The following is a 24,578-nucleotide window of genomic DNA, read 5'->3' on the forward strand; positions in this document are numbered from 1 at the left end:
TGCAGAGCTGGGAGGGTTTGGGGACCGTCCCTGCCCACAGCACGGAGATGTCCCCACCCCACGTGGGGAAAAGCCAAGGTGACCCCCAGGAAGGGGACTGGCATGTCCCTAAAGGGGTCCAGACACGCTGGGCATCCTGGTGGCCACCTTGGCCACTTGTCCTGTGTTTGGTCCAACCAAGGAGGGGACGCCGGGGGAGTTGGTGTCCTGAGCAAGGTGCAGCTGGAGGCACCCGAGGGAGCTGAAATTAATTCCAGGGTAATTCCTGAGGAGAAGGGACACGAATCCTGGAGTCCCAGGGTCATCCCCCCCAGTTGCTCCTCACTTTCCCCCAGAGCTGGATTTACAAAGCTGTCTCCCTGAGAGAACATTCTGGGGAGATGGGGACCCCCCCAGGAGGGGGACATCCCCCCCTGTGGGGACCTGGAGACACTCAGGTGAAGAACAAAAGAGGACTTGGACTGGGTTATATTTTAAAATGCTCATATATTTTCTTTTTTTTTTTTCTCCTTTTTTCTTTTTTCTTTTTTTTTTTCCTTTTCCTTTTTTTTTTTTTTTTTTTTTCCCCACAATTCTAATACAATTGTTCATCAAAATACTGGCGTTTCCAGCAGCGATTCTTTTGTTTTTTTTTTTTTTTTTCTTTTTTTTCCTTCTTTTTTTTTTTTTTTTTTTTTTTTTTTTTAAGTGAATAATAATATAGGGTAGTGATTTCACAGTAAAACAGACCTGCGGGAACGCCGGATATACGTGACAAAAGACACCCCCAGACCAGCCCCTCCCCACCCCACCCTTCCCAAAAAAAGATTTTGGAAGTGGGGGGAAAAAAAATAAAAAGTTCATTCAAAAAAATTATTTCAAAAGAGATTTCATATAAAGCCTTTAAAACACGGTCAAAAGCTTCTCCCTCTTCTCCAGATCCCTGTCCCTGTGGCAGAGCACTTACAGAGAGAAAGAGAGAGAGAAAGAGAGAAAAAATAGAGAAAGTTTATAACAATCTCTGGAGAAGAAACAAAACAATCCAGAAAGAAAATATTCAAGAATAAGTATGGGATAAAATTACATTTGTACAAAAATAGATTTTAACTTTATTGATGCTTTAGATATTTTTCCTTATCTTTTTTTTTTTTTTTTTTTTTGTCATTCTAAATTTTAACGTATTTTATTTTTTATTTTTTTTTTTTAGCTATGCATCCCCATAGCCAAGGCATCCGTCACTAAGTATTGGGAATTGCTAAAGCTATTTTTCCTCAACCCCACCTGCTGCTCAAAAGAAAAGAGAAAACAAACGAAACGAAAAAAAAAAAAAAGCAAAACAAAAAGGCATCTTAAAATAGATGCATTTCCTTTGTCTCGAGGAATAAAGATCCAGATTTGGCATCTGCCAATTCAGAAAGGGCTTCAGATACAACGCACTGGCTTACACCGAGCAACAAAGAGAAGGGGAAAAAAAAAAAAAAAAAAGACAGACATACACACCAAAAAAAAAAAAAAAAAAATGGACTTAAACAAAAAAACCAAAAACAAACCCACAAAAAGTCTGTAATTGCTACGGTTATAATATCTGTATATGTGATGAGGGTATTTATACAGTGTGGATATCTACAGTACATACATGTGTACACATGCACAGTGGGGTCATGCTGGGGACACCAGCAGCTCCTCAGCCACATCCCCACCATCCTCACCCCTGGGGAGCAGCCAGAGAGGAGCCCAGGCAGGGGCTGTGGGCAGGGGACAGCCAGGACAGGGAGGGGACACCGGGTCCAAAGTGCTGAGAAGCTGCTGGGTCAGCGTGGGCTCCCTGCACCCATGGGTGCTGGGGAGGTGAAGGTCCTTTGCCTGGAATTCCAGCTATTTGGGTGCTCTGGATCCTCAGGGAGCTTCAGCATCCTCCCTGGTGAGGTGTGGGAGTGCTGGGTTGGGGTTGGGGTTGGGGTTGGGGTTGGGGTTGGGGTTGGGGTTGGGTCAGGGCTTGGCTGAAACAGGCAGAGGCAAGAAAAGGCAGCGAGGAACATCCAGGGTGGCAGGTGGGTGGCTGGAAAGCTGATGTTTGTGCTATCTTTAGAAAATTAAAGATTGTCCCACCGACAAAAAAAAAAAAAAAAAAAAAAAGTAATTAAAAACAAACCAACATCATCATAATAATAATAATAATTAAGGAAAGATCACCCTAATCAAACCAGAGTTTGGTACGAAGATCTGGTTAAATGAACGTCCTACCTTTCTAGTGAATAATGTGCCTTTTTTTCTTTTTTTTTTTTTTTTTTTTTTCTTTTACCCACGTATCACCTCTTCAAACAAGCACGTAGCATATTTATAATTATTAGGATGAGGACAAAAAAAAAAAAAAAAAAAAAAGCCAAAAATGAAGAAGAATATAAATGAAAGAGACTCACACAGGAGCACATTGCATTAAGGCTGCTGGGACAGATGTTATCAGCTGCACAAAAGCTTCTCCTTTGGATGGGGAGAACTGGGATGGTGATGCCTGAGGGGGAGGGATTGGTCACACGTGTTCTGGACCTACTGGCAACCTAAAATGCCAGTGTGGCTACCAGGTAAAATCACAAGAGTTCTACTGAAAGCAACAGAGTCCTGGTGAGTTAGAGCCATCTGAGGGCTCCCTTGACACCTGCTGGAAAGGAAAAAGCCAGGATACCACTCAACCTCTCCCCAAAACTCTCCTCAGGCAGGGGGCATGATTTGAAACCATGCAGGGAAACTGAGGCACGGGGACACACGTCCTGGCTGAGAGCCCCTGGCCTGCACACCCTTCCCCTCTGCACTCTGCTTTTGTTGGTTTATTCCTCATTGTTCCTGGCAATTTCTCAGGTCAGATGCTAACTGGGAGGGAATGGGATGAGATGGGGATGGGATGGGAGCCTCACAAGCCACTGCAGCTCAGCACCCAGCACCAAACCCCCCCCTCCATGCCACCAAGCAGGAAAAAAGTGCTTCCACCCAACAACAAAGGACAGTGGGGTTTATTCCAGAGCAATGTCCACCAGCACTTCCACAAAGCCCCCTCACCCTCTCCAGGCTTTTTTCCACCAGCAAGAGCTGGGCTGGGGGCTGCCAGGGGCTGCTTTGGCTCCAGACTCAGCTCCACAGGGGCTGGTTGGGAGCTCACCCCCCCCTTGCAAGCCCCCCGTGGGGCTGAGCCAGCCTTCTGCTGGCAAGGAACAGCCTGCTCGTGTTTACTGGCACCCTTTCCATATTTCATTTCTTCTTGCCTAGTTTTCTTGGCAAATTCTTTGCAGGGTGAAGCTGTTTAATAATATTTTCGGCGGCACGCAGGCTGCTGGAGAAACACAGCCAAAACACTTTCCCTGCCTCTGTGGATTTGCCACTTCAGGCCAGCCTAAGGGAAAGTTATGACCTGAAATCCTGAGGATTTATTTAGCAATGAGCTGGCCTGGTTCAGTGCAGGGGATGGAGCCGGGGACTGGAGCTGCTGGGTGGGATGCTGACAGGCGGGTGACAGTCACGTCCCCTCCAAAAGAGGTGGGAGCTGGCAGGCACTGCTCCATCCCCTGCCAGCCTCAGAGCAGCTGCTTGAAAAGCTACAACCCACGGGGAGAAAGAAGAGAAAGAAATACCTTGGGGACCTTATGCTTTGTCGTTTTAAAGCACAGAAGACACAGAAGTGGCGGGGAAGCCCTTGGCCCCAGGTCGACCGCAGGCACCTTGTTCTTGGCTCTGAGCATCCCCCCCCCCCCCATGATGTGTTCAGAACCCATCCTGCCAAGGGGGAAAAAACCCTCCCTGACATCCCTCACCACTTGCTCTGGACTTTTTTCCCCCTCTCTTTTTTTTTTTTTTTTTTTGGTGGGGCTCTGGGGAAGGTGACGGGGAAACGCTCCCTGGCTGACCTCTCCCCGGGCACTCCTCAGGGAATCCCATCCCATGGGGTGTGGGCACATTCCTGAACCCGTGCCCCTAATCCCCAAAAACCTGTCTGTTTCCCTGCTGTCACACCAAGGTTCAAGGAAAGGACTGTGCAAAAGCCAAGGTGCTGCTGATGCTCTCAGCATCTGAGAGGCCCCACGGCTCTGCCCAAAGGGGGCAGATTCAGGGGGGAAGGGGGGAGCCCTGTTCTTGCTACCCCCCTAATTACCAGCCACCACTCCCAGTCTAGCCCAGCACTCCCACTAATTGTTGCCTTGTGGTGTTTTGCACAGCAGCTGCTGAATCAACACCAGCAACCTCCTGGGTGAGCAAAAACCCCAGCACCAGGCAAGGGCTTGGGTGCTGCTGGCCCAGGGGCTGCTGTGTACCCAGAAGGTGGGCAGGGAGGGGACATTTCACTGAGCCCACTCCCCCTAGTCTGGAAATTCCTCTCCAAAAGGTCAAAAACCCAAGAGGGAACCACTGCTGGCACATCAGCTCCTGCTGCTCCAACTCAACAGCCCCTCAGTGGGACTGGTGGGATGGAGCCCTGGGAGTGGGGCAGTGCTGGGATGCTGGGATGAGGGCAGAGGTCTGGGAAGACCCCTGTGAGCTGGGGGAGGGAGATGCTGAGTCCTTGGCAGCCTTAAAGCAAGTGCTCCAGCTGGTTCTGCCTGCGTGGGCAGCTCCACAGAAAATGCAGAGGCATCTTTGGGAAGAGCAGCAGTGCCCAGCTGCCCTCCAGGGTGGCAAGAAGGGATTTTTCAGGTGCTGCCACCCACAGGACCCTCTGCCCAGAAGAGAGGAGGGCACCCCAGGACCAGGGTTGCCTTGTCATTTGGTGGGGGAGATAAAGCTGGAGCCCAAACCTTCTGCTTTAAATGAAAGGAGAAGGCTCTGTGGAGCCACGGGTGACTCAGCTGCAGGGCATGGGCCGGGCCACCTCCCCCTCTGTGAAGTAACTACTGAGACTGCTAAGAATAGTTAGAAACCAAAAATAGAATTTTTTTTTTTTTTTCCTCTTCTCATTTCGAAAAAAAAAAAAAAACCAAAAAAAAAAAAACCCCGACAAAAAAACCCCAAACCCTCCATCCTCTTGAAAATAGCCAGCTGCAATTCGGCCAGTTCAACCACTCCCCCCTCCAGCTGTCCAAACCCCCCCCTCAAATATCCCAAGGGCTGGAACTGTCCCCATCCCTGCTCCTGTCCCCAGGGAATCCCCACCAGCCGTGGGGTGATGCCAAGCCTGGCCAGCTGCTCACCCCCAAACACCCAGCACTGGGGGGGGGTCCGGGGCAGAGATGTGAGCTCAGGGTGGTGGGTGTCAAGCTCTCTCCTCTCCCACTTGTCTACATCTAGTGCAGGGAACCAGCGAGCAGGTCTAGAGATGCAGAGGTGCCAGCAAACAAGGGTGAAGGCGACGAGGAGGAGGCGAGGACGGCAAAGGGGTCACCCCGGATCAGACGGTGCCTCCAGCGCTGGGGAGAGGAGGAAGGGATGAGCTGGGGCAGAGGAAAGCAGAGGAAAGGGTCCCGAAAAGACCCTGGCTGGGTGAGGGACTGACCCAGCAGCAGTTCTCTTAAGTCATTTGATGGGGTGCCTCCAGCATTTCCATCAAGAAGGTGTCGATCGGCGTGTCGCCTATTAGCTTGAAGAAGAAGAGGTGCTCCAGGCATTTCAGGCCGATGGATCGGAGGGCTGGGAGCCTGAGCAAGAGCTTTGCAAACCTGGGAGGTAAGAGACACCACACGGTCAGACATCCCAACCCCTCCTTCTGTCCCCACCCAACCCCAAAAGCTGCTGCGAGCGCTCCCCTTCCAAAGGGCTGAGCGCCGGACACGACCTCTCTGCCACCCAGGAGCTGTGCAGAGAACTCAGTTGGTGTTTCCCCAGCCTTGGATGTTCACACCAACCCTCTGCTGAGAGCTGAGCTGGGGCAGGAGAGTAAAAAATGAAGGGCCATCCCTGGGTTGGGCTCATGGTGGCTTCAGGCACCTGTGTGTGGCCACGGAGTGAGCACCCCAGGATGCTCGTGGGGTCTCCGTGTCACAGGGAGGAGGCACTGAGGGCCCATCCTGGAGGCAGGCAGTGGTGCAGGGAGCTTCAGCAGCTCCATCCTGGGTCAGGGGAAAGAGCAGGCAGCTGAGGAAGGGATGGAGGGGCTGCTGAGTGGGGTTAGCTGGCACTTTGCTCTGTAATGTCCCTTTCCTGCAGGCCCCAACACTGGGGCTGATGTTTGCTGCCAAACCCGGGGGGATGCTGGCACTGGGGACACCCAGGGGTGATTCTGGCACTGGGGACACCCAGGGGTGATTCTGGCACTGGGGACACCCAGGGGTGATGCCAAGGGAAGGACACAGGGCTTTGATGCAAATGATGGAAGCAGAGCTGCAAACCAGGTGGGACATGGGATGCTCCCCTTCTCCCTACCCAGCACAGGGGACTCTGCTGAGTCCCAGCTGAATAAAACCCTTCCTCCCCAGCCTGCCTGCTGGAAAAGACACTTCTTGGGTCACACCAGCCCTCCCAGCACGAGCTGATGGGCAGGAGGGGTGAGGAGAAGAGCAGAGGGGGTGAGGAAAGCTAGGGAGAAAGCTACCAGCATCTGGAAGTGACACCAGGAGTGTCCCAACCTTTCCTGCCCATGTCCCAGCTGTGGGATGTCACCTCTCTACTTTCCAAATGAGAAAAAGGCCCTTTAATGGTCCAGAGTGGGGGGTTTTGTTTTCACTGCTGCACAATCAAGGTTTGAACATAAGCAAAGGCCAAAGAACCAGCCCAGGGAGAAGAGGACTTTCTAGAAAACACAGACACAGGGAGAGACACACAAACATACAGCTATTATACATACAGGCACATTTCTCTCTCCCTCTCCCTGTTGTTGGTGGGTTTTTTTTCTCTTTCTCTCTCTCTTTTTTTTTTTTTTTTTTTTTTTTTTTTTTTTTTTTGCTGAGCTGGCGAGAACAGTGGGAGCAGAGCCAGGAAAAACAAATCAGTCCTACCATCCCATTCAGGAAGTTTCACTTTAAACCAAACCAGATGATGGCTCCAGCCCTCGGATATGTTTTAACTGTGAGAGAACCAACCCAGCGTGCCAGGGCTGCAGCCAGGAGGGGAGAAAACAGCCCCAAGTCCCCAGGGCTGCTGGGGGGCACGTAGGCACTGTTCCCCTCCCAGCAGAGGAGTAGGGATTGGTTTTTTTCCTAGGAATGCTGCCTTCAGTCTTGCTGTTCCCTTTTTGGGGTTTACATGGTGCTGGCAAACCCTGGATGGTCAAGGACCAGGCTGAAGTCCTGCACTAAAGGGCACCCACAGCTGGGGGAAGCCAAATTTTGTATTATTTTCCATTTTATATTTTCCATTTTATATTTTCCATTTTATATTTTCCATTTTATATTTTCCATTTTATATTTTATTTTCTTACAACTTCTACCAAGACACCTTCCTCCAATCAAAGGCGTGTGTGAAAAATTTGCATTAAAATAACCTTTTTATTTTTTTTTTTGGGGGGGGTGAGGAGCAGGGGAGGCTGCTGGCACTGGCTGGCCCTGGGGTGTGCTGAAGCAGAGGAAGAACTTGTTTCCAGCCCCAGCTGATGATCCCACTGTCCCATAAGAGCAAGAGAGCTCCTGAAAGCCTGGGTTGGCTCTTGTGCAACTGGGGACACCCAGCCCAGGAGCCACCTGGGTCTGTTCCACCCTGTGCTGTCCCAGAGCTGGTCAGCAGTGCTCTACCCTGGCTCTCAGGACAACCCTAAACATGCAAAAAAACCTCTAAGGTCACCAAAGAAAAGTCTGAGCATCACACAAGGAGGTCTCCAACCCAAAGTCATTTAAAACCAGTGAGAGAACAAAACTCCAGAGCCTCTGGTGGATCTCCTGGATGTAAAACCCTCCCTTACACATCAGTGCTTGCTGAGGCAACTGGAGAGCTGATTTTTGAGGGGTGTCTCAGTGGCTTTGCTCGGTCCTGCAGAGTGGCTCTGGGGTGGTTGGTTTGGTGGATGAAGAGCAGGGCTGTCCCCATGCCCAGTCCCATCCCAAACACCACCCAGGCACTGTGTGAAGCCAGGAGGTGATCCCAGAAGGAGAAACATCCAGGGGAGCTGCTGGCCAGGCTGCCCCAGGCAGCTCTCTTTGTGTTGGCTGTGAGCCCCAAGAGCTCCTCTGCTACACCCCAACAGCCAAAGTGCAAGGGCTGGGGCTGGGTTTGCTTAGGAACTGCAATTCAGTGATGGTTTTTGGGAGAGAAGTCAGCAGGAACTGCGATTCAGTGATGGTTTTGGGAGAGAAGTCAAACTTCAGAGTTGGCCTGGGGTCCACACACACACAGAGATCACCCCCACCCCCCCCACTGTGCATGGTGCTCATCCCTCACTTCCCTCCTCACCCCAAAACTACCCAAAGGACCCTTCATCCTAACCTTTCTACCACAAGCCATGAACACCCAAGAATCCCCTTTTACAATGTCTCTTTCCATCTTGCCAGCATCTTGGTACCCAAAGAGAGAGCAAAAAAAAAAAAAAAAAAAAAAAGCCCAACCATTGCTTCTGAGGGTGTGGATCTGCAACACTCCCATCCCTGCTCTAAGAGCATCCTTTGCTTTTTTCAAACCATCCAGACACAGAAGACTGGGGATACAGGTGAGATGCAACTCCCAGTTGCTTGGGCTGGTTTTTCCCACCTATTCCTGCCTCAGCAGCAATCCCCACCAGCAGCACTTCCCAGTGCTTGGCTTGGTTTTCTCAGCTGAGTGTCAGCAACTTAACTGGCAGTTGCCAGCTTCAGGCTGTAACTGGGAAAATGCACCCACTCAGCTCCAGAGCTGTCCAGGAAAGCATTCCTAATTCCCCCTCCCATTCCCAGCTGGATTGGGGGAGGCGGGGAAGGGAGAAAAGAGCATCAATTGAGGCTTTCACTTCCCAGCAATGATGCTCAGCTGCCACTGGAAATTAACTCCATGTGCATCTGATTCTCCCTGTGGTTTGCTCCCCGGGGCTGCCAGAAGGGAAATGATACCCCTGACCCCATGGGCTCATCCCACTCCTCTGCCTGCAGGAGCTGAGGCTCCTCAGGTCCTGGCATTGCTGTTTCTGCCTGACCTTGTCCTGGCTGTGCTGCATTTATGGCATGGGAATAAAGCCACTTCACAGGGGGGATTTTCTAAGGAGGTTCCCAGCTGAAGCAGGTAGGGATGAGTGGGTTTCCCTGCAGAGAACTTCTCATTCTCAGAAGATGTGGGAAAAGGGAGCCCTAAGTGGAAGGAGCTTGGACCTTGCCCTGGGCTCCAGCAACCTTTGCATCAGCTCCAGCACCCCAAAACCCTTTATACTGACTCCAGCACCCTTTATACTGACACCAAGGCCCACTACACTGACCTCAAAACTCTTCATACTGACCCCAGCACCCTTTATACTGACCCCAGCACCCTTTGCCCAGGGTTTTGCAGGGCCGGGAGGCTGGAGGAGGTCAGGGCTCCTGGGACAGGCACTCACTCACCTCCCAGGCTCGTCGGGGTATTTGTGTTTGCAGAGAACTTCTCATTCCCAGAAGATGTGGGAAAAGGGAGCCCTAAGTGGAAGGAGCTTGGACCTTGCCCTGGGCTCCAGCATCCTTTGCATCAGCCCCAGCACCCCAAAACCCTTTATACTGACTCCAGCACCCTTTATTCTGAGCCCAAAACTCTTTATACTAACACCAGAACCCTTTATACTGACCCCAGAACCCACTACACTGACCCCAATACCCTTTATACTGACTCCAGCATCCTTTGCCCAGGGTTTTGCAGGGCTGGGAGGCTGGAGGAGGTCAGGGCTCCTGGGACAGGCACTCACTCACCTCCCAGGCTGGTCGGGGTATTTGTGTTTGCAGTAGGCTTCTAGCGAGGCGTAGACCTTCTCCCGTAATGCCTCCACTTCAGCTGGGTTGGAGAGACCTTTGGAGTCTGCAAGGCAACAAAAGGACCCCCGGTCAAAAAACCTCCAAGCTTCCCAAGCAGGTGAGGAGCCCTCTGCAAATCCCAATCCCTCCCAGCACCACCAGACCAGGGCACAGCACGGATGCGGGGTCTGAACCCCAAGATTTTGGGGCAGCACCCGCCAGCTCCTGGGGAGTGTTGAAGCCCTGGAAAGTTTGGCCTCTGCCTCCAGCTCTGCTCTACCCCACTGCCAACCAACGTGGCTCAGTGCAGTGGTCACAGATCATTTAAAGGGATTAAGTCCCCCAGGCTTGGGGGATTTCTGCCCCCAGCTCAGGGAGAGGGCTGAAGAAGCCCCAGCTCTGGCAGATCCCCCGTGCCCCAGGGAGGATCTGTTTTTAGTAGGGTGAAAGGGACAGTCAAGCAATCGATATCCCCCAGCACATGTGCCAAGGGAACCTCTCCAGATTCCCCTTTTTTTACCATATACGGCCAATCCCAAATTACAGGCAATAAATTACTGCTGATTACAAGGAGCTGCGGGGGAGGAAAAAAATAAAATAAAATAAAATAAAATAAAAAAAAAATAAAAAAAAAAAATAAAAAAAAAAAAAAGGAAAAGTCGAGCAGAAAAACAAACCCAAGAACCAGCAATAAACCCTGCTGAAAATGCCCTGGCTCGTGTTTGATGGGAAAGGGCAGAGAAGGAGCTTTGCTTGGGCACAAATCATGCTCCTGCCAGGGAAGGGAAGGAAGGGGAGGGGGTGGCCACAGAGGTGGGGGTCTGTCCTTGGCTGCCATCTGCTTTTGGTCTGAGTGACTCTAAAACACAGAGAACCCCACAACAGAGCTGTCCAGGTGTCTGCAGATGGTCAGACACCTCCTGCTTCACCAGGGCTTTGCTCTCTGAAACACCAAGGACAAACCCTGGCACTCAAACCTCTGCTTCCCTGGGGCACCTGGGGGCCAAGGGGGAGAAGTCAGCAGCATGAAGCCTCCTGGAATCTGTAAAACTAAGCAAGCTGCAGACAAAAAAAAAAAAAAATAAAGTTCTTGTGTATTTTATGAGCAGGTTTCAGCCTTTTCCCCTCAAGCTCTGCAGAGGGTTCTTCCAGAAACGCAATTAATAGAAGCCCTTAGATGCTGAGATCACAAACCAGAGGACAGCAAGGTCCATGCTCTAGCCCATAGTTTAGTATTTAAGGATATCTAGGTTCAGTTTTGCTCCTATTTAGGGACAACTGCCTCAAGCACCAGAACTTTCTTTTTACAGAGATGCTATAAAACTGAAAATAGGCAGACTGTGCACGTTGATAAAACTGAAGTCCCTCAAGACCAGCAGAGTTCAGCCCCCCAGTAGGAGTCAGCTCCAAAATCAACATTCACAGCCTCCTGGGATGAATCCTGGCCAAGGCTGGGCCCTGCATGGGGAATATTTCAGAGAATGCATGGAGAATGCCCCTTGGGAAGGGAAGCCTGGGCATGGCTCTAGATCCACCCCTGACCAGCAAAGGCCACATTAGTAAGGTGGCAGCTGCATGTGCAGCATTTAATTAACTTTCATTTTCTTTCTTGCCCTGGGTGCTGTCAGTTATTTGGAATGGAGCTTTAGAGGTAAGAAAAGGAGCCAAAAGGACAGAGCATCAGGCAGGAGAGGTCTGGAGAGGAGGTGATGGCAGGTACCAGGGTTGAAGAGAACAATGGCTCGCAGGCAGCCCAGCTCTGTCTTGTCCATCTGCATGTCTCGCATTTTGGACACAAGTTCTGTCAGTACTCTGCAAAGGACACAAAAATCACAGGCATCAGTGTGGAAAAGGAATGAGAAAACACCCAGGTGTCAGACCCAGAGTGAGGTCCTGGGGTGTCTGGTTAATGAAGTCACAGGATGGGATTTGCTCCAGCTGAGGATGTGCCCTCATTTTCCTCCCGGAGCAAAAATAGTTTATTAGGAGCATCAATAGTTCCTGTGAGATACAACAGGGACCATAAAAACTGGATCCAGACATTGACTGAGAGGCTTTGGCACCTGAGAGAGCTACCCAAAAATAAAAAATAATAACTTAAAACAAAACAAAAAAACCCCAACAGGTATCTAAAAGCAATTTCCTCTGCCCATAATTTTTATTACTCCCTGTGCTCTTACTGCAGGTGCCGGTCTTGAAATATTTTCCACTGATTGCCCAGTTTTTCCTGCCAGAGCCAGCAGTGAAGTCATGATCTTGCACTTGTGACCTCACAGGAAACAAATGATGTCAGCCCAGTCTGAAGAACAATTTCCTTGCACAGCAAAGAAGCAAAATCACCAAGTGATGTGGTTTCAACCAAGATGTCTCAAGATGAGCCCCAGGCAGAGCAATCAGTGGTGTCAGGAGCCACACCGTGGGTCAAACACCCTAGAAATCTGGCTTTAAACCACTTTCCCCAAGCAGGAGATTAAAGAGCTCTCAGGACACGCATGTGGAACCTGCTGGGTACTTCTTGGTGCTTTTTCATTGTGAAAATAAAATCGCGTCTTGGTCCAATTAAAGATGAAAAGAAATAAAGGAGTGGCCGCCTTGTAACGTTAGAAGGCATCTGGACCCCATGAAAGAGGCTTTGATTTGCCCTGGGCAGCTTTCTCCCTGGCTATTTTGGGCTGTTGGTTTCAGCAGGATTAAGAGGAGGGATTTAAATTCCTTGCCTGCAGGAAGGACCACGACATTTCCACGGGATGGACACGCTCCAACCGGGCTTCTCTGACCACAGAGCCAACCCATCTCCACCCAAGCCCCTCGAGCGGGTTACAACGTGGGGAAAGGAGGCAGAGCAGTGTGGGGACAGAGATGGGGATGTCTAGGAAAAGGTGACCTGTGTGTCCCAGCACCCAGCACCCACCTGTCAAAGATGGCCCCGACGCCGGCACTGTGCGCGCTGTTCCGGTGGACGTGGAGCCCGGTGGCCAAGAGGATCCCATCTTTCACAGCTATGGAGCGGTGGGAGAAGGAGGCAATGAGGAGCTCATTCCACCCTGGAAAACAAGCAAGGCTGCAGGTTAGAGCCACGGGGTCCTCAGTGGGTTTGGGAAGCAGCAACGTCACCTCCCCGGCGCTAAAAAGAGAGGAGGAGGAAAGCGCTGAAAGAGCTGCGGCTGCTGGAGGAAGAGGGATGGAGATGGGAAGGGAGGGGGGAGATAAACCCTGTGTTGGATGTCAGGGAAGGAAAAATAAAAATAAAAAAACCCAGGAACAAATGCACTAAAAATATAAGGCTAATAAGGGAAGCAGTTTCCTCTATAAACCTTGCAGGCACCAGAGCAAACCGCTCTCTGCTCTGCTGTGAACCCTGGAGTGGGTGTGGAGCCCTGGGTTCCCCATCTGACCTTCCACTCCGTGCCTCTGAGCAGTTAAAGACCTATTAACGCTTTATATCAGCTAATTAAGCTCATTTTCAGGCCATAATGGGGCACAGAAGTTCATTCACCGTTAGCCAACCGTGTGAAAACTCTGGCTTGCAGGTTTGTTGCCTCTGCCACACAAAACACTGGAAGGGATGCTCACCCCTCCTGCTCTACAGGGATGTCCCAGGTCCATCCCTGCTTCACTTACACCTGTCTGGAGCTGCCTACAAATCATCTTTTGTCTTATTAGATACTGGACATGGTGCTTCAGGAGACAGCAAAATGCATCCTCTGAGCCCAGACCATGGGAGCAGTTTGGGAAAAGGAGATGTGGCCTCCCTCCCAGCTCCTCTTCCTAAGGTAACAAGCCTTCAAATTCTTAAATCTATTCCTGGCTGAGTCCAAGAATTTCTGAAACGACCCCCTAACAAGAAAAAATGCTATAAAACTTGAAGGGTGGAAATTTTGGTGACTTTCAACCAGGAGAGGTATCTTCAAGGCAGCAAGATGGATCTTCTGCAACACTCATCACCTGGCCTGAAAATGTTCTGGTGTCCAGGACACGGGACTCCAGAAATATCAGGATATTTTATTTTTATTATTTTTTTTCCAGGTGGAAAAAGCAAAACCCCAATATCCTTCACCTTCTCTCTCAGAAAGGTCTCTTCTCACTGACTGAAATGCAAGGTTCACGTGTGTTGTATTTACCTACTGTTGCAGAGATGGGTTGTTCCACTGGAATGTTGACAGGGAATAAAGTTCACTCTTTCCTAAGTGGCCACAGGACGTTTCCACCCCAATCACAGGAACATTTATTTGGTTATTTACTGGGTGAGGCCTGGCACTCACAGAGGGATTGCAACACTCTGAAACCCAAGGAGGATGGAGGAGAAGATGTGGGGCTGCAGTAAGAGCCTGGAGGAACTTTCTTCTGGGGCTGAAGAGGAACCCCTGGAGCCTTCCAGGAGGAAGGTGCCCCCATCAGACCCCCAGCAACTCCCCCTCACCCCCAGCCTCTCCATGCAGCTCCAACCAAGAGAAACCAGAGCTGGATCACAATGTTCCTCCCCAGCAACAGCTCTCACAGCTGCCCTGGCTCTTGGCCATCACCCAACACTCCTGGGCTGGGGCTCAGCACAGCCCCAGCAGTGCCAAATTCAGTCTCCAACTTGCCAGGAACACGTGAAAGTGGGGAGGCTGCAGGGTGCTGCCAACATCTGTGCTGGGCTTATTCCAGCTAAGGAAGGCTGGATTCATCAGCATCCTTCAGCTGAATCATTCCCATTTAATACTGGGATCTTTCAGCTGAACTGGGGAACTTATTTCCACCTGGTGCTTCGACCAGAGCATCCCCAAAGAGCTGACAAGACACAGAGGGAAGAAGGAAAAATTCAGTCTAACTACAGGCAGTGGATGGGAGTGAAGAGACCAAACGAGTCTGCCCAAAAAGTTTTGCATTTCAGCCCAAATTCTGCAGAAGCAGAGCAGATTTCTTGCACTCTTGTATCTCTCTTATATCATCAAACAAGCTGGCTGCAGCCTCCAGGGCTGCTTTGGCTTCTCTGGGGTTGGGAAAGCACCTGGCAGCACAGTGACCACCCTGTTAAACCATCTCACTCCCAAGTTTCCCCAGCAAAACGAGCTGCAGAGCTGCAATGCTCAGCACCCTTTGCCAGGCTGCTGCAGAGAAAACATCAGGTGATTGCCATCTCAGCCACAGCAAGCTTGGAAACCAGAAAATCCAAGGAAAACAGGCTGCAAAAGTTGGGTTTCCTCCTCTTCCAAAAAAAAAAAAAAAAAAAAAAAAAAAAAAAAAAAAAAAAAAAAGAAAAAAGGAAAAAAAAGAAAAAACCAAAAAAAAACCAAAAAAAAACCCAAAACAAAACTCAGAGAGGGGAGATTTTTAAATGATTCAGGATTAGAGGAAAGCTCCTGCTGGCCCATCCAGCTCTGCTCCTCAGAAGATGCGTGCTCCACTTCATTTTCCCTCCGAGGATGCATGACTGAGCCTGACTGATGCTCTGAGCTAAATTTTAATACTTAAATATTTCATGGGCAGCTGTTCTCAGCAGGCTGCTCTCCCCACTCAATAATAGATGGAGCCACTGGCTAAGACTTGGGGGAGGTTATCTCAGGTCCCTCCAGAGAGGTTTGGAGCTTGGAACCCAACAGAGCTGCTCCAGGTGTTCAGCTCACCCCATGGCCACAGGGTTAGAGCCACCATGAAATCTGGGATGTGATGGGGTCTGCAGTCCCACCCCTCCCTCCTGCCCTCCAGGATGCTGAGAACTGGGCCCAACAAAGACCAGCACAAAGGAGAGGACATCAGGTCAGAAAATCTCCAGTTCAGCTCCCACTGGCCTTCTAAAGAGAAAGGAAAAGCTTGAGCTCTTGTTGTGGGGTTTCTGTTCATTTCACAAAACAAAAAGGCAGCTTCTGAGCCCAGGTCTTCCTTGGGAATATTTGCAAAAAGGTCTGAAAGGTTTCTAGAGACCCTCCTGAGAAATAATACACTTTTTGGATTTTCCAGAGAGGAAAAAATTTCCCTGAGCCAGCTTTGGCAATACTCCCACCCGTGGAAAAATCCTGAGAAGCACCTTCACCAAAGGACTGGAAGGAGGGCATGGGATTTGGCCACGTCTGCAGCAGGAATAAAACTCCCAAATCCTCCATTCCCAGACTACTGCTGTAACCATGAGCTGAAATGTGACTATAAAAATCTCCTTTCAGTAACGTAAGAAGAGTGGAAAACCTACACCAGTAAAGGGTGAGACTTAGAAACCTTTGAGGTCAAGGATTTCCAAGAGGGACTGGGTGTCTGTGAGCAGGGCCATGGGATGCACCTACATTGGTAGAAAATTGCCCCCCAAAAAAACCTTAAAAAACATAACAGCTTGGGTGGTAGGAAGGGGGAAACACAAATCCCATCACCCACCTACTCTGGAGGCCTCACACCTTCTCCTGAAACAACCTGGGCAGACGTTGGACCAGATTCTGGAGTTCTGGCACTTCTTCCAATTGGGGCTGAACTTGGCACTTGGTTCTTAAAGCTCTTTCCTGCCCTATTTTGTGGGCAAGCTTCAGAGTCCCCAGCTGAACTGGGTCTGGCTGCCAGACTGGGTCACTCCAGGAGGGTCACCCAGCTCTGAGGCAGGGGCAGGGTTGGGTCCTCTGCTCTGCACTGGACTCCTCCATCATTCCCTTTGGGATTCCCTTGATGACTTTGAGTAAAAAACCTGGAGCTTTTTGCCTAAAATGCACCACTGCTGAGCTCTGCTGTTGATTTCTTGCCCTCTCAGATCTTTGCCCATAACCTGCCAGCAGCAAGGGCTTGGATTTACTCGATGGAAGAAGCAGCCTTTTCACACCAACTGCTTTCCACCTCCCAAAGCCTCCCTTCCTGCAGACCTCCTGCCGTGCAAGGAAATTTAAAATAAGCCCAGAGACCTTTATTTTCATCTTGGTGGGTGGGAGAAGGAGCCTGATCCATTTTTCTCCCCTTTCTGGTTTTAATTATGATCAAACACTTCAGCCTGACGAAATTTCATGGAGTCCCCAAGCCCACTTGGTCGTTCAAGCCCAGCAGGAAAGCAGCATCTATCTCCCTGGGTTTAAACCACCCAGCCCACATCTCTGAGGACCTCTCTCAGCAGAGGTGATGCTGGGCTATTTTTCACCTTGATTGGCAGCTGGGACAACACTTTGGATGACATTCAAACCCATCCCTGGGGGCTTTTTAAAATCCTGATCAGCAGCTGAACCATCAGAGCCCGTTGTTCAGAACCAGTTAACAGCTTTCAGCTTGTCAGGACCTAAATCTAAGTGGAATCCCTCGTGTCCCCAGGGAGATGGAGCCCTCCCAAGGAGCCCACGGGGGGACAATCCCCACTCACCTGCTCGGAGCAAGATGACTTGGTCGTCCAGGGGCAGCTCGGAGAAGTGAGGGATCCTCTTGGCCCATTCCACCAGGGTGAAGAGCTGTTTGTCTGCAGCCTGGCAAATGTTTGTCACCGGGTCATTGGGCTGCCAAGAAAAGGAGATGGAGAGGCTGGGAGAAGGCAGAGCAAGGAGAAGCTGGAGGAGCAGCTGAAAGGTCTGGCTGGGAGCCTGCTGAAAGGCACCCCAAAAGTGGATGTTTTCAGTCCCTGGGAAAGGATGTTTCTCCACCACGTGGGTTTAAGTAGTTTTTAGCAAGGGCCAAAACAGGAACCAGGTGTGTTGAGACCCAATATTCATCCCCCTGACTGAGGAACCAAGGCAGCTCCAGCCCAGGGGAGGGCAGGATCCTGCACCCACCCAGGCAGCACACACCATTCCCATGCCACTATCTCCCAGCTCCAGAAACCAGGACCAGAGAGGATGTTACAGAAAGGAGAAAAAAAAAAAAAAGGCAAAACCCTTTCCTTTGAAATATTATCCAGTAACAAAAACCATCTGCTCTCAAGAAGGACAGTCAGCCTAAACACACCAAATCCCTGTTTAAAGGAACTGCTAACAGCTCAAGTGGGTTTGTGATTAGGAACTGGGAGAGCCTGTCTAACCCCAGCAAAGCCAGACCTTGCCAGTCCAAGTGTGTACACAGGCTTCACCTCCCTGGACAGGGATGTATGAGCCCCTCCACATTTCCCCCTGCAGCCCCTGCTGGTATCCAGCAGCTTTGAGTCTACAATTATTTTTTTTCCTATAGCCTTAAAAGAGCAGTTTCCAAATTGGAGGAGGAGTTTTTACTTCAGCCCTGGAGAGCAGGGGGAAGGGGGATGAATGCAGAAGCAAAGCAGATGCCAACACCAGCATCACCTCTCCCCCCAGCACTGCAGCAGGACAAGGCCATTCCTCCTCATTCCTTTTGCTATCCCATGGCAGCAAATCCCTCTTCCCAGCTAGGCAGACAAGATCCATGCTGCTCAGTGCCTCTCCTGCCCCTGGAGCCATAGCCCAGACCCCTGCCCAGTTCCCTGGCAGCAAACACAAACTCTGGGTTTCAGTGGCCAATGTCTCCTCTTCTCCAGGCTTAAAATAACCAGGATCTGGCAAAGCCCAGGGGCACCTGTCTCAGAAATATTTTCACCTGTTGCATGCAGAGATGGATGGGAATGGGCTCGATTTGCTCCCTCCTTGCTCTGCCCAGCTCCAGCAGCTCCCTGGAGGGTGCAAGGGAGGGGGAGTCTTGCCCTGAGGAAGCTGGGGGTCTGCCCTGGGGATGGAGAGGTGAGCAGGGACTGTAAAAGTAAGACATGATTTCCTCCAGAACACAGGAAAATCCTAAAGTGGATGGAAGGAAGAAGTTTCAGAGGGATTTGGATGAGAAGGGACAAACAATCTCAGCTCATGCCAGAAGAACATCACCAACTTCCAGCCATCCAAGCTTGGTCAGCAGCCAGGTGGAGGATGGACAGGATGGGATGGGGACGTGCATGCCCTGGAGTGGGACCTGACCTCCAGGACACCCCATGCTCCAGCAGAACCTGCCTTCATTTAGGCACTTTTGGGGCATTTTAGGGAAGTGAGATGTTTTTGCCAAAGCTTTTATCAGAGCTGGGTAAGGTTGTGTCACCATCTCCAGGACTGGTCCTGCTGCACAAGCTGGAGATGAGGTCTCAGTGCCCATGGCTGCTCTGCAGGCAGCACAAGCTGTACCCAGCCTTTGGTGCTCCCTCCAAAGTCAGAGCCAGGAGCCCAGCCTTTAATTACACCTCATATGGCAGTTCCTGGAACCACCACGGTGCTTCCTGGCAGAACTTAAATCACTGTAGCTTGAGAGGCAGCTAAAAGTGTCATCCCTGCAGGGCAGGAGAGCCCTGCCTGTCTCCAGGAGGGGATCTGCAAAGTGGTGCAAGAAAACCTCTCCGTGCCTGGTAAGCAAATCCCCTCCTGCAGCAGCCAGCAAGGGCAGAGTGCCTGAGTGTGACAGGACGAAAGGACACGCAGGCACCTGATCCTTCTGGAAAAAATGGAGCTGGGAGACATCTTCCAGAAATTGGTGACTTGAAACCAGCTGCTTAAAGGCCAATTAAGAGCTAATGGGGAGAACACCTCTCAGTTACAGGCTTTGCCTTTCAGTGGCCAGGAGCCCATCCCAGGTGGTGCTTGTGCTGCAGGAGCCCAGCCTGGTGGCTGCTGGGGACATGGGGCAGAGACAAACCCATCCTTCTCCTGTCCCCTTGTCCTGGCCAGGCACAGGATCATGCTGAGGGGGTATGGTCAGAGCCTGGTTCCTGAAGGGCAGGGGCTACACAAGGGCTTGGGGCTTCCTGGAGGAGGGGGGATCCTGCAGCCAGGCTCTAACAGCTTGGGGGAACCTCCCCGAGGGTTGATCCCCTTCTCCTGGGTCAGCAGCCTGCCTGGGCAATTAGCAGCTCTTTGAAGAGCTGTTACCAGGGCTCAGGGGTGCAATTACTTCAGGTGAATGTTTTAGTGACAGTCATCAGAACACAGAGTCTCCAACCACCCAAGGTGAAGAGAGAAAAATCTCTGCAAGGAGAACAAATCCTCAGCACCAGATCTGTCCCTGTTTTGGCTGCTTCATTGTCCCCATGCCCTGCCCGTGCCACCCACAAGGATCACAGCCCTTTCCCTACCATGGGCTGCAAACCAGGACTGTTCTCCATCCTCTCTGGTATCAAGCAAGGTGTCAGGAGAGGTCCCCTCCCTCCCTGGTGCCACGCTCAGCCTCAAGGAACCATATTTCATCAGCAACGTGTTGGATACCAGGGCTGCTGCTCCCCTGCCCTCTCCTATACCCAGCTCTTAGGACTGTGCTGAAGCCCCACAGTTGGATCCTATCTGCCCTAGGTGACAAAGCAAAGAATCATAGAATAGAATCCTAGAATTGGCTGGGTTGGAAGGGACCTCAGAGCTCATCAAGTCCAACCCTTGCTCCACTCCCCCCGTGGTTCCCAGCCCATGGCACTGAGTGCCACATCCAGGCTCTTTTGAAATATCTCCAGGGATGGAGAATCCAGGGACCTCCCACAACCAGAGCTGGCATCTCTGCTCTCAGAGGTGGCACAAAGTGACAGCCAAGAGACAGGAGGGCACCTGGAGAGGAGGGGTTTAAGTCCTACATCACCCTACCACCTTCATCCCAACCTCTTGGCAAGCTCTGGAGCTCTCCAGCAGCATTCAGGGCAAAGTGCAGGGACACAGATCCAAGGACACAAATCCCAGGACCCAAAGTACCAGGTTAATAGGAACCAACTCATGTCTTTTACTCCGTGGCTATCAGGGACTGAGCCTCTCTGCCTTTCCATCACCCGGGCTCTCTGGGGAGGGCTGGGAGCAGGGCAGCTCCTCCGTGTCCCCTCCCTTCATCTGGTGGCCTCCTCACTTGGAGCTGCTGACCTCATCCATCTGCAAAACCTGCTACAAATGTCACCTCATCGACAGAAGCTGCTCCACAATACCAGAGCATTTCAACAAGCCTCCTGTTTCTATTTAGATGCAACACACATCCTTGTTCACAGTAATGCGTGTTGAATTATGCAGGAACCAGCTTTCAATTTGCTGCAAGAGGCTGAGGAGAAGCAGTGCCAGACGAAGCCATTTATTTCAGCTCCCTCTCTGGGGTTTGTTTTCAAGTCAGCACAAGGCTGGCTACAACTCCTCGGAAGGATTTGGACTCCTGAGAGCCACTCCAAGCCCCACACGAACCACGGCTGAGCTGCCTCCAAAAAAAAAAAAAATAAAAAAAAAAGCCCCTTGTTGCTCCATGGATGCTCTGGTCCCAGGCATAAAAATGTGGGGAGAACCATAGCCCTGTGACTGCTTCTGGAGATCTTGGGAATTGGCTCTGTTCACAGCAGGAACTGCACTGAAAAGCCTCACTGCAGCAACCAGCATCAAGTGGCTGTGGAGGTCAAGGCCAAAAAGAGCATCCCAGGGAGGCAGGCAAGGTTTAGGCTCCTCCAAAGAGCAACCTGATTCTGAGATGTCCTGTCAAGCCCTGCCAGATAAGGTATTCCCTGCTCAATCCCCCAAACCCCCTACAAAGAAAGAGATAAAGTAGAATTGTGGCAGAAAAGAAATACTGCAGAGCCATTCCACTTCCCAGATATAGCTGCATTTCATCACCTCAGCCTTGCAGCCACCCAGCACACAGCAACAGCAAATGCAGAGGGATTTGTCAGCCTATGATCCTGCTCTCCTGGGTCTGCTGTACCCCTATGTCCCCTCCCCTCAAGGGACTTCCAACCAGCCAGGAGATGCCCCCCACTCCAGGGCACCCCCTCCCCAGCAATAGGTAGCAAGGGAAGGGATTGGGGTGATTTATCCCCTCTCTGTCTCTTCACTTTGAGACTTCCCAATCCCTCAGTATCCCAGGGCTCCCCTGGGGGGGGGGGGGCTGTCCTGAAAGCAGAATTCCAGAGGGTAGGCTGGCTCTCCCATTTTTAGTTAGCTGCTTTGCAGGATGCTTTCTCCAAGCTGGGCTATAACCTCCTGATAAGGGAATCTCCTAGGAAAGGGACCAAGGCACTTTCCCTCATCTCAGCTTCTCACTCTTTTCCTATTTCCCTCTCAGCTGTTTTTTCTACACACCCAATCCTGCCAGAACCTGGTGGCTTTGAGCAGTGATAATGGAAGCTTGGGAAAGGAGTTTGGGAAGCTACCTCCTCCAGGTTTTCTCTTCTTTCGAGCCAAGCAGCTGTAAATCCTGTGTCTGAAAAGTCACATCCCAGCTTTACAACTCTTATCTCTTTGCACTTCAGCCACACAGCTCTGGTTATTGGCTTGACTGGACTCTGAGCTCTCCCGAGCACAGGGTGTCTTCCTTGTGCCTTTTAGCACTAAGGGCTCCTAACTACAAAAAAAACCCCTTCTAATTATTCCTCACAGTATCTGCTCCTTCCCTGAGGTGCTGAGACAGATGAGTACTGGGGGCTGGAGAGGGGCTGAGGCTTTTGCTTTCCTCAAGTTTTCACCTCAGCTCCTACACCAGAGCTCAGAGGTTGCATTTCTCAGCTCGAATAACTCCTTTTCCCATAAGATAACCCCTCTCTGACCTAGGCTGGCTGCTGTTTTCATGCCTGGCCCAACAAGCCAGCCCTTCTGCCCCTGGGATGGGCCAAGGTGCCTTACCGAGCTCGGCGTCAGGCCCATGTTTGCTTCAATGTATGTCTCTGTCTTTGGTTCCACTGCAAGTTCAGCTTCCAAGATCTTTTCCACGGGCATGTCCTCGTTAGCACTACTTGTTGACTCCACCTCGTTCTCATTACGATCCTTCCCCCGCTGCCTCTCCTCCTGGACAGCTGGAAGGGACAGAAAAGGGACAGAATCAGCCCAGGGCTCCTGGCCACAGGGTCAGGGGCCGAGCTGGGAGCATGGAGCTATGGGCATGAGTTTGCCATGAAATCCTAAAGCATCCTCAGTCCTTGGGACCCGTAGGAGCACACACGTAGCTGATGGCTTGGTTCTCCCACCTGACCTTTCCATCACCATGGTCCCCAGGCTTGGAGAGTCCAAGGGAATATGAGGTTTGGGAAGCCACCAAGAAGCCTGGGGTTGGAGAGCTGCTCCATGTCAGCTCCCCTGCAAGGGATGGTCCTGCTCAGACCTGGCTTCTGCTGAGAAATTCCCCCTTCTGCAGAGGGAGAAGCCCTGGAAGCAAAAAGGTTAAAGACACATGAGGAAAAGTAAAGGAACCATGGGAGGGGGAAAAATTAAAAAACGGGTGAAGTGCTATGGGGTAAGGGAATCCTAAAGAAAAGAGAAACTGGCCAGTTTAAAGCATTAGTTCAGAGTTCAACCATCTTCTGAGCCTGTTAGTGCTGAATTTCCATGGAGGTCATGTCATGCATCCCATTCCCTGGTCCAGCAGTGAGGGTAAAGGCTCCATGGCAGGAGGATGCTCCCGTGGGACCAGAGCTGGGAGCAGGGAGCTGCCAGCAGGCACTCCATGCAAACACCAACCTCACTGTGTCCCAGGGCAACTTCCAGACAGGAGAGACCTGTCCCAAATCCTGTGGGGTGGGATTAACCTAGCCAGGAGCGTGTCACATGCTGGTGAGTTAACATCTGAACAGTACATAGATTAAAAAAACCTTATCAGATGCTAATAACATTATTCTTAATGATCTCCCTTTGAAACCACCACACAGGTTTTCCCTCAACCTGGAAAGCAGTTTTATGCAGATGGTTACACTGGTAACAATCTCCTCCTCAATCACCATGTTACATACCCTACACCACACACTTCTCCACACACCAGCATTTCCCACACTACAGCCCCAGCCACGGGAGTTCCCATCACTGGCCAGGAGAGACAATTCCCTGAACTTCTCCTGAAAGAGCCATTCAGTAACATCCAAGGCCTGCTTTTGGACTGACAGCTGTCCTCCTGCTTTACCTCTCTGCTGAATCTGAAGCTGGGGAGGTGAGGTTAAGAGCAAGCAGCAGGAGCACAGGTTTTACCCCAGGGAAATCAGGGCTGCCCCTAACACACGAAACCTTTTCAGGCAACCAAGCGGCAGCAGCTCCTACACCAAGTGCCAAAAGAAAAACCTGAGAGTATAAAACTTATTTCTTAACAAACAGGAAATTAAGACACGTACTAAAAGAGTCCTACATGGACATTGATCCCATTAATCCAGCTCCACCCCAGCACGCCAAGGCCTGGGGCTGATTTCCACTGCTCGCCCTCCCCTCCCGCAGCAGCCGCCGGAGCACGTCAGCACAGCTCAGGCTCCTTCCATCTCAGAGCTGTTATGCAAAAAAAAAATAAAAAATACAAGAGGTTTTTAGGTTTTTTTTTTGCAAAATGCTCTTAAGTTTCCAGGCTGCAGAGGCTCCTGAAGCCCACACAACATTTTCTGCTTGGTCAGCCAGAGCCAGGTAGGCTGCTGCTGTCAGAGCTGGGATTCCTCTTGTGCCTTTTGTCCCCCTGGCTCTTGTCTGGCGTGGGTTCTTCTCTTCACTTTTTCATGCCAAGACAAAATCCTCCTTAAGTTTCTCCCCCCCACCCTTACTCCTGCTTTCTCAGTCGTCAAAAAGCTGTTCTGATGCAAAGAAATTTTTGCTTAATGCCAACCCTTCTTCAACAGCACAGATGCACCGAAACTCCTTTGGGCACATTAGAAAAGATAAAACACCTCCTAAATACCAGAAAAGCCTCAGAGAAAGGCAAACCCTCGACAAATGGAATTTTACAAAATGACTTAAATGCCAAAGATCTGATGCACAGATGCAGCAGGACTCAAGGAGGATGGTGCAAAGCATGGTCCCTCACTCTGAGATCAACCACACAAGGACATGCATGGGGTTGTTGATCTGAAAAAACACATCTTGCTCATCCCCCGGGGACTCAGATGGATGCTGGGATCCATGGGAAGGTGCTGCAGAGGTCTGGGGAGACAGTGGCTACTTACAGGCTTGGATCTGCAAATCTCAGCCTCGTTCAAAC

General features: G+C 50.9%; 1 protein-coding gene across 4 annotated transcripts in view; it reads right to left on the reverse strand.

The window, feature by feature from the left end:
- Window positions 1-852: 852 nt before the first annotated feature.
- RXRA (retinoid X receptor alpha) overlaps window positions 853-24,578 on the reverse strand; it is a 106,395-nt gene continuing 82,669 nt past the window's right edge. For 3 of the 4 annotated variants that reach the window (XM_071766373.1, XM_071766375.1, XM_071766374.1), the window contains 6 exons: window positions 22,259-22,428; window positions 17,077-17,206; window positions 12,682-12,814; window positions 11,491-11,582; window positions 9,729-9,834; window positions 853-5,618 (listed from right to left, as the gene is read on the reverse strand). In XM_071766373.1, the coding sequence (XP_071622474.1) occupies window positions 5,471-5,618; window positions 9,729-9,834; window positions 11,491-11,582; window positions 12,682-12,814; window positions 17,077-17,206; window positions 22,259-22,428 (779 nt within the window). In that variant the 3' untranslated portion in view covers window positions 853-5,470. The remainder of the gene's footprint in view (window positions 5,619-9,728; window positions 9,835-11,490; window positions 11,583-12,681; window positions 12,815-17,076; window positions 17,207-22,258; window positions 22,429-24,578) is intronic. The other variant, XM_071766372.1, reaches the window with a different exon arrangement.

Source organism: Heliangelus exortis, chromosome 22, assembly GCF_036169615.1.
Source record: "Heliangelus exortis chromosome 22, bHelExo1.hap1, whole genome shotgun sequence".
NCBI lineage: Eukaryota > Metazoa > Chordata > Aves > Apodiformes > Trochilidae > Heliangelus > Heliangelus exortis.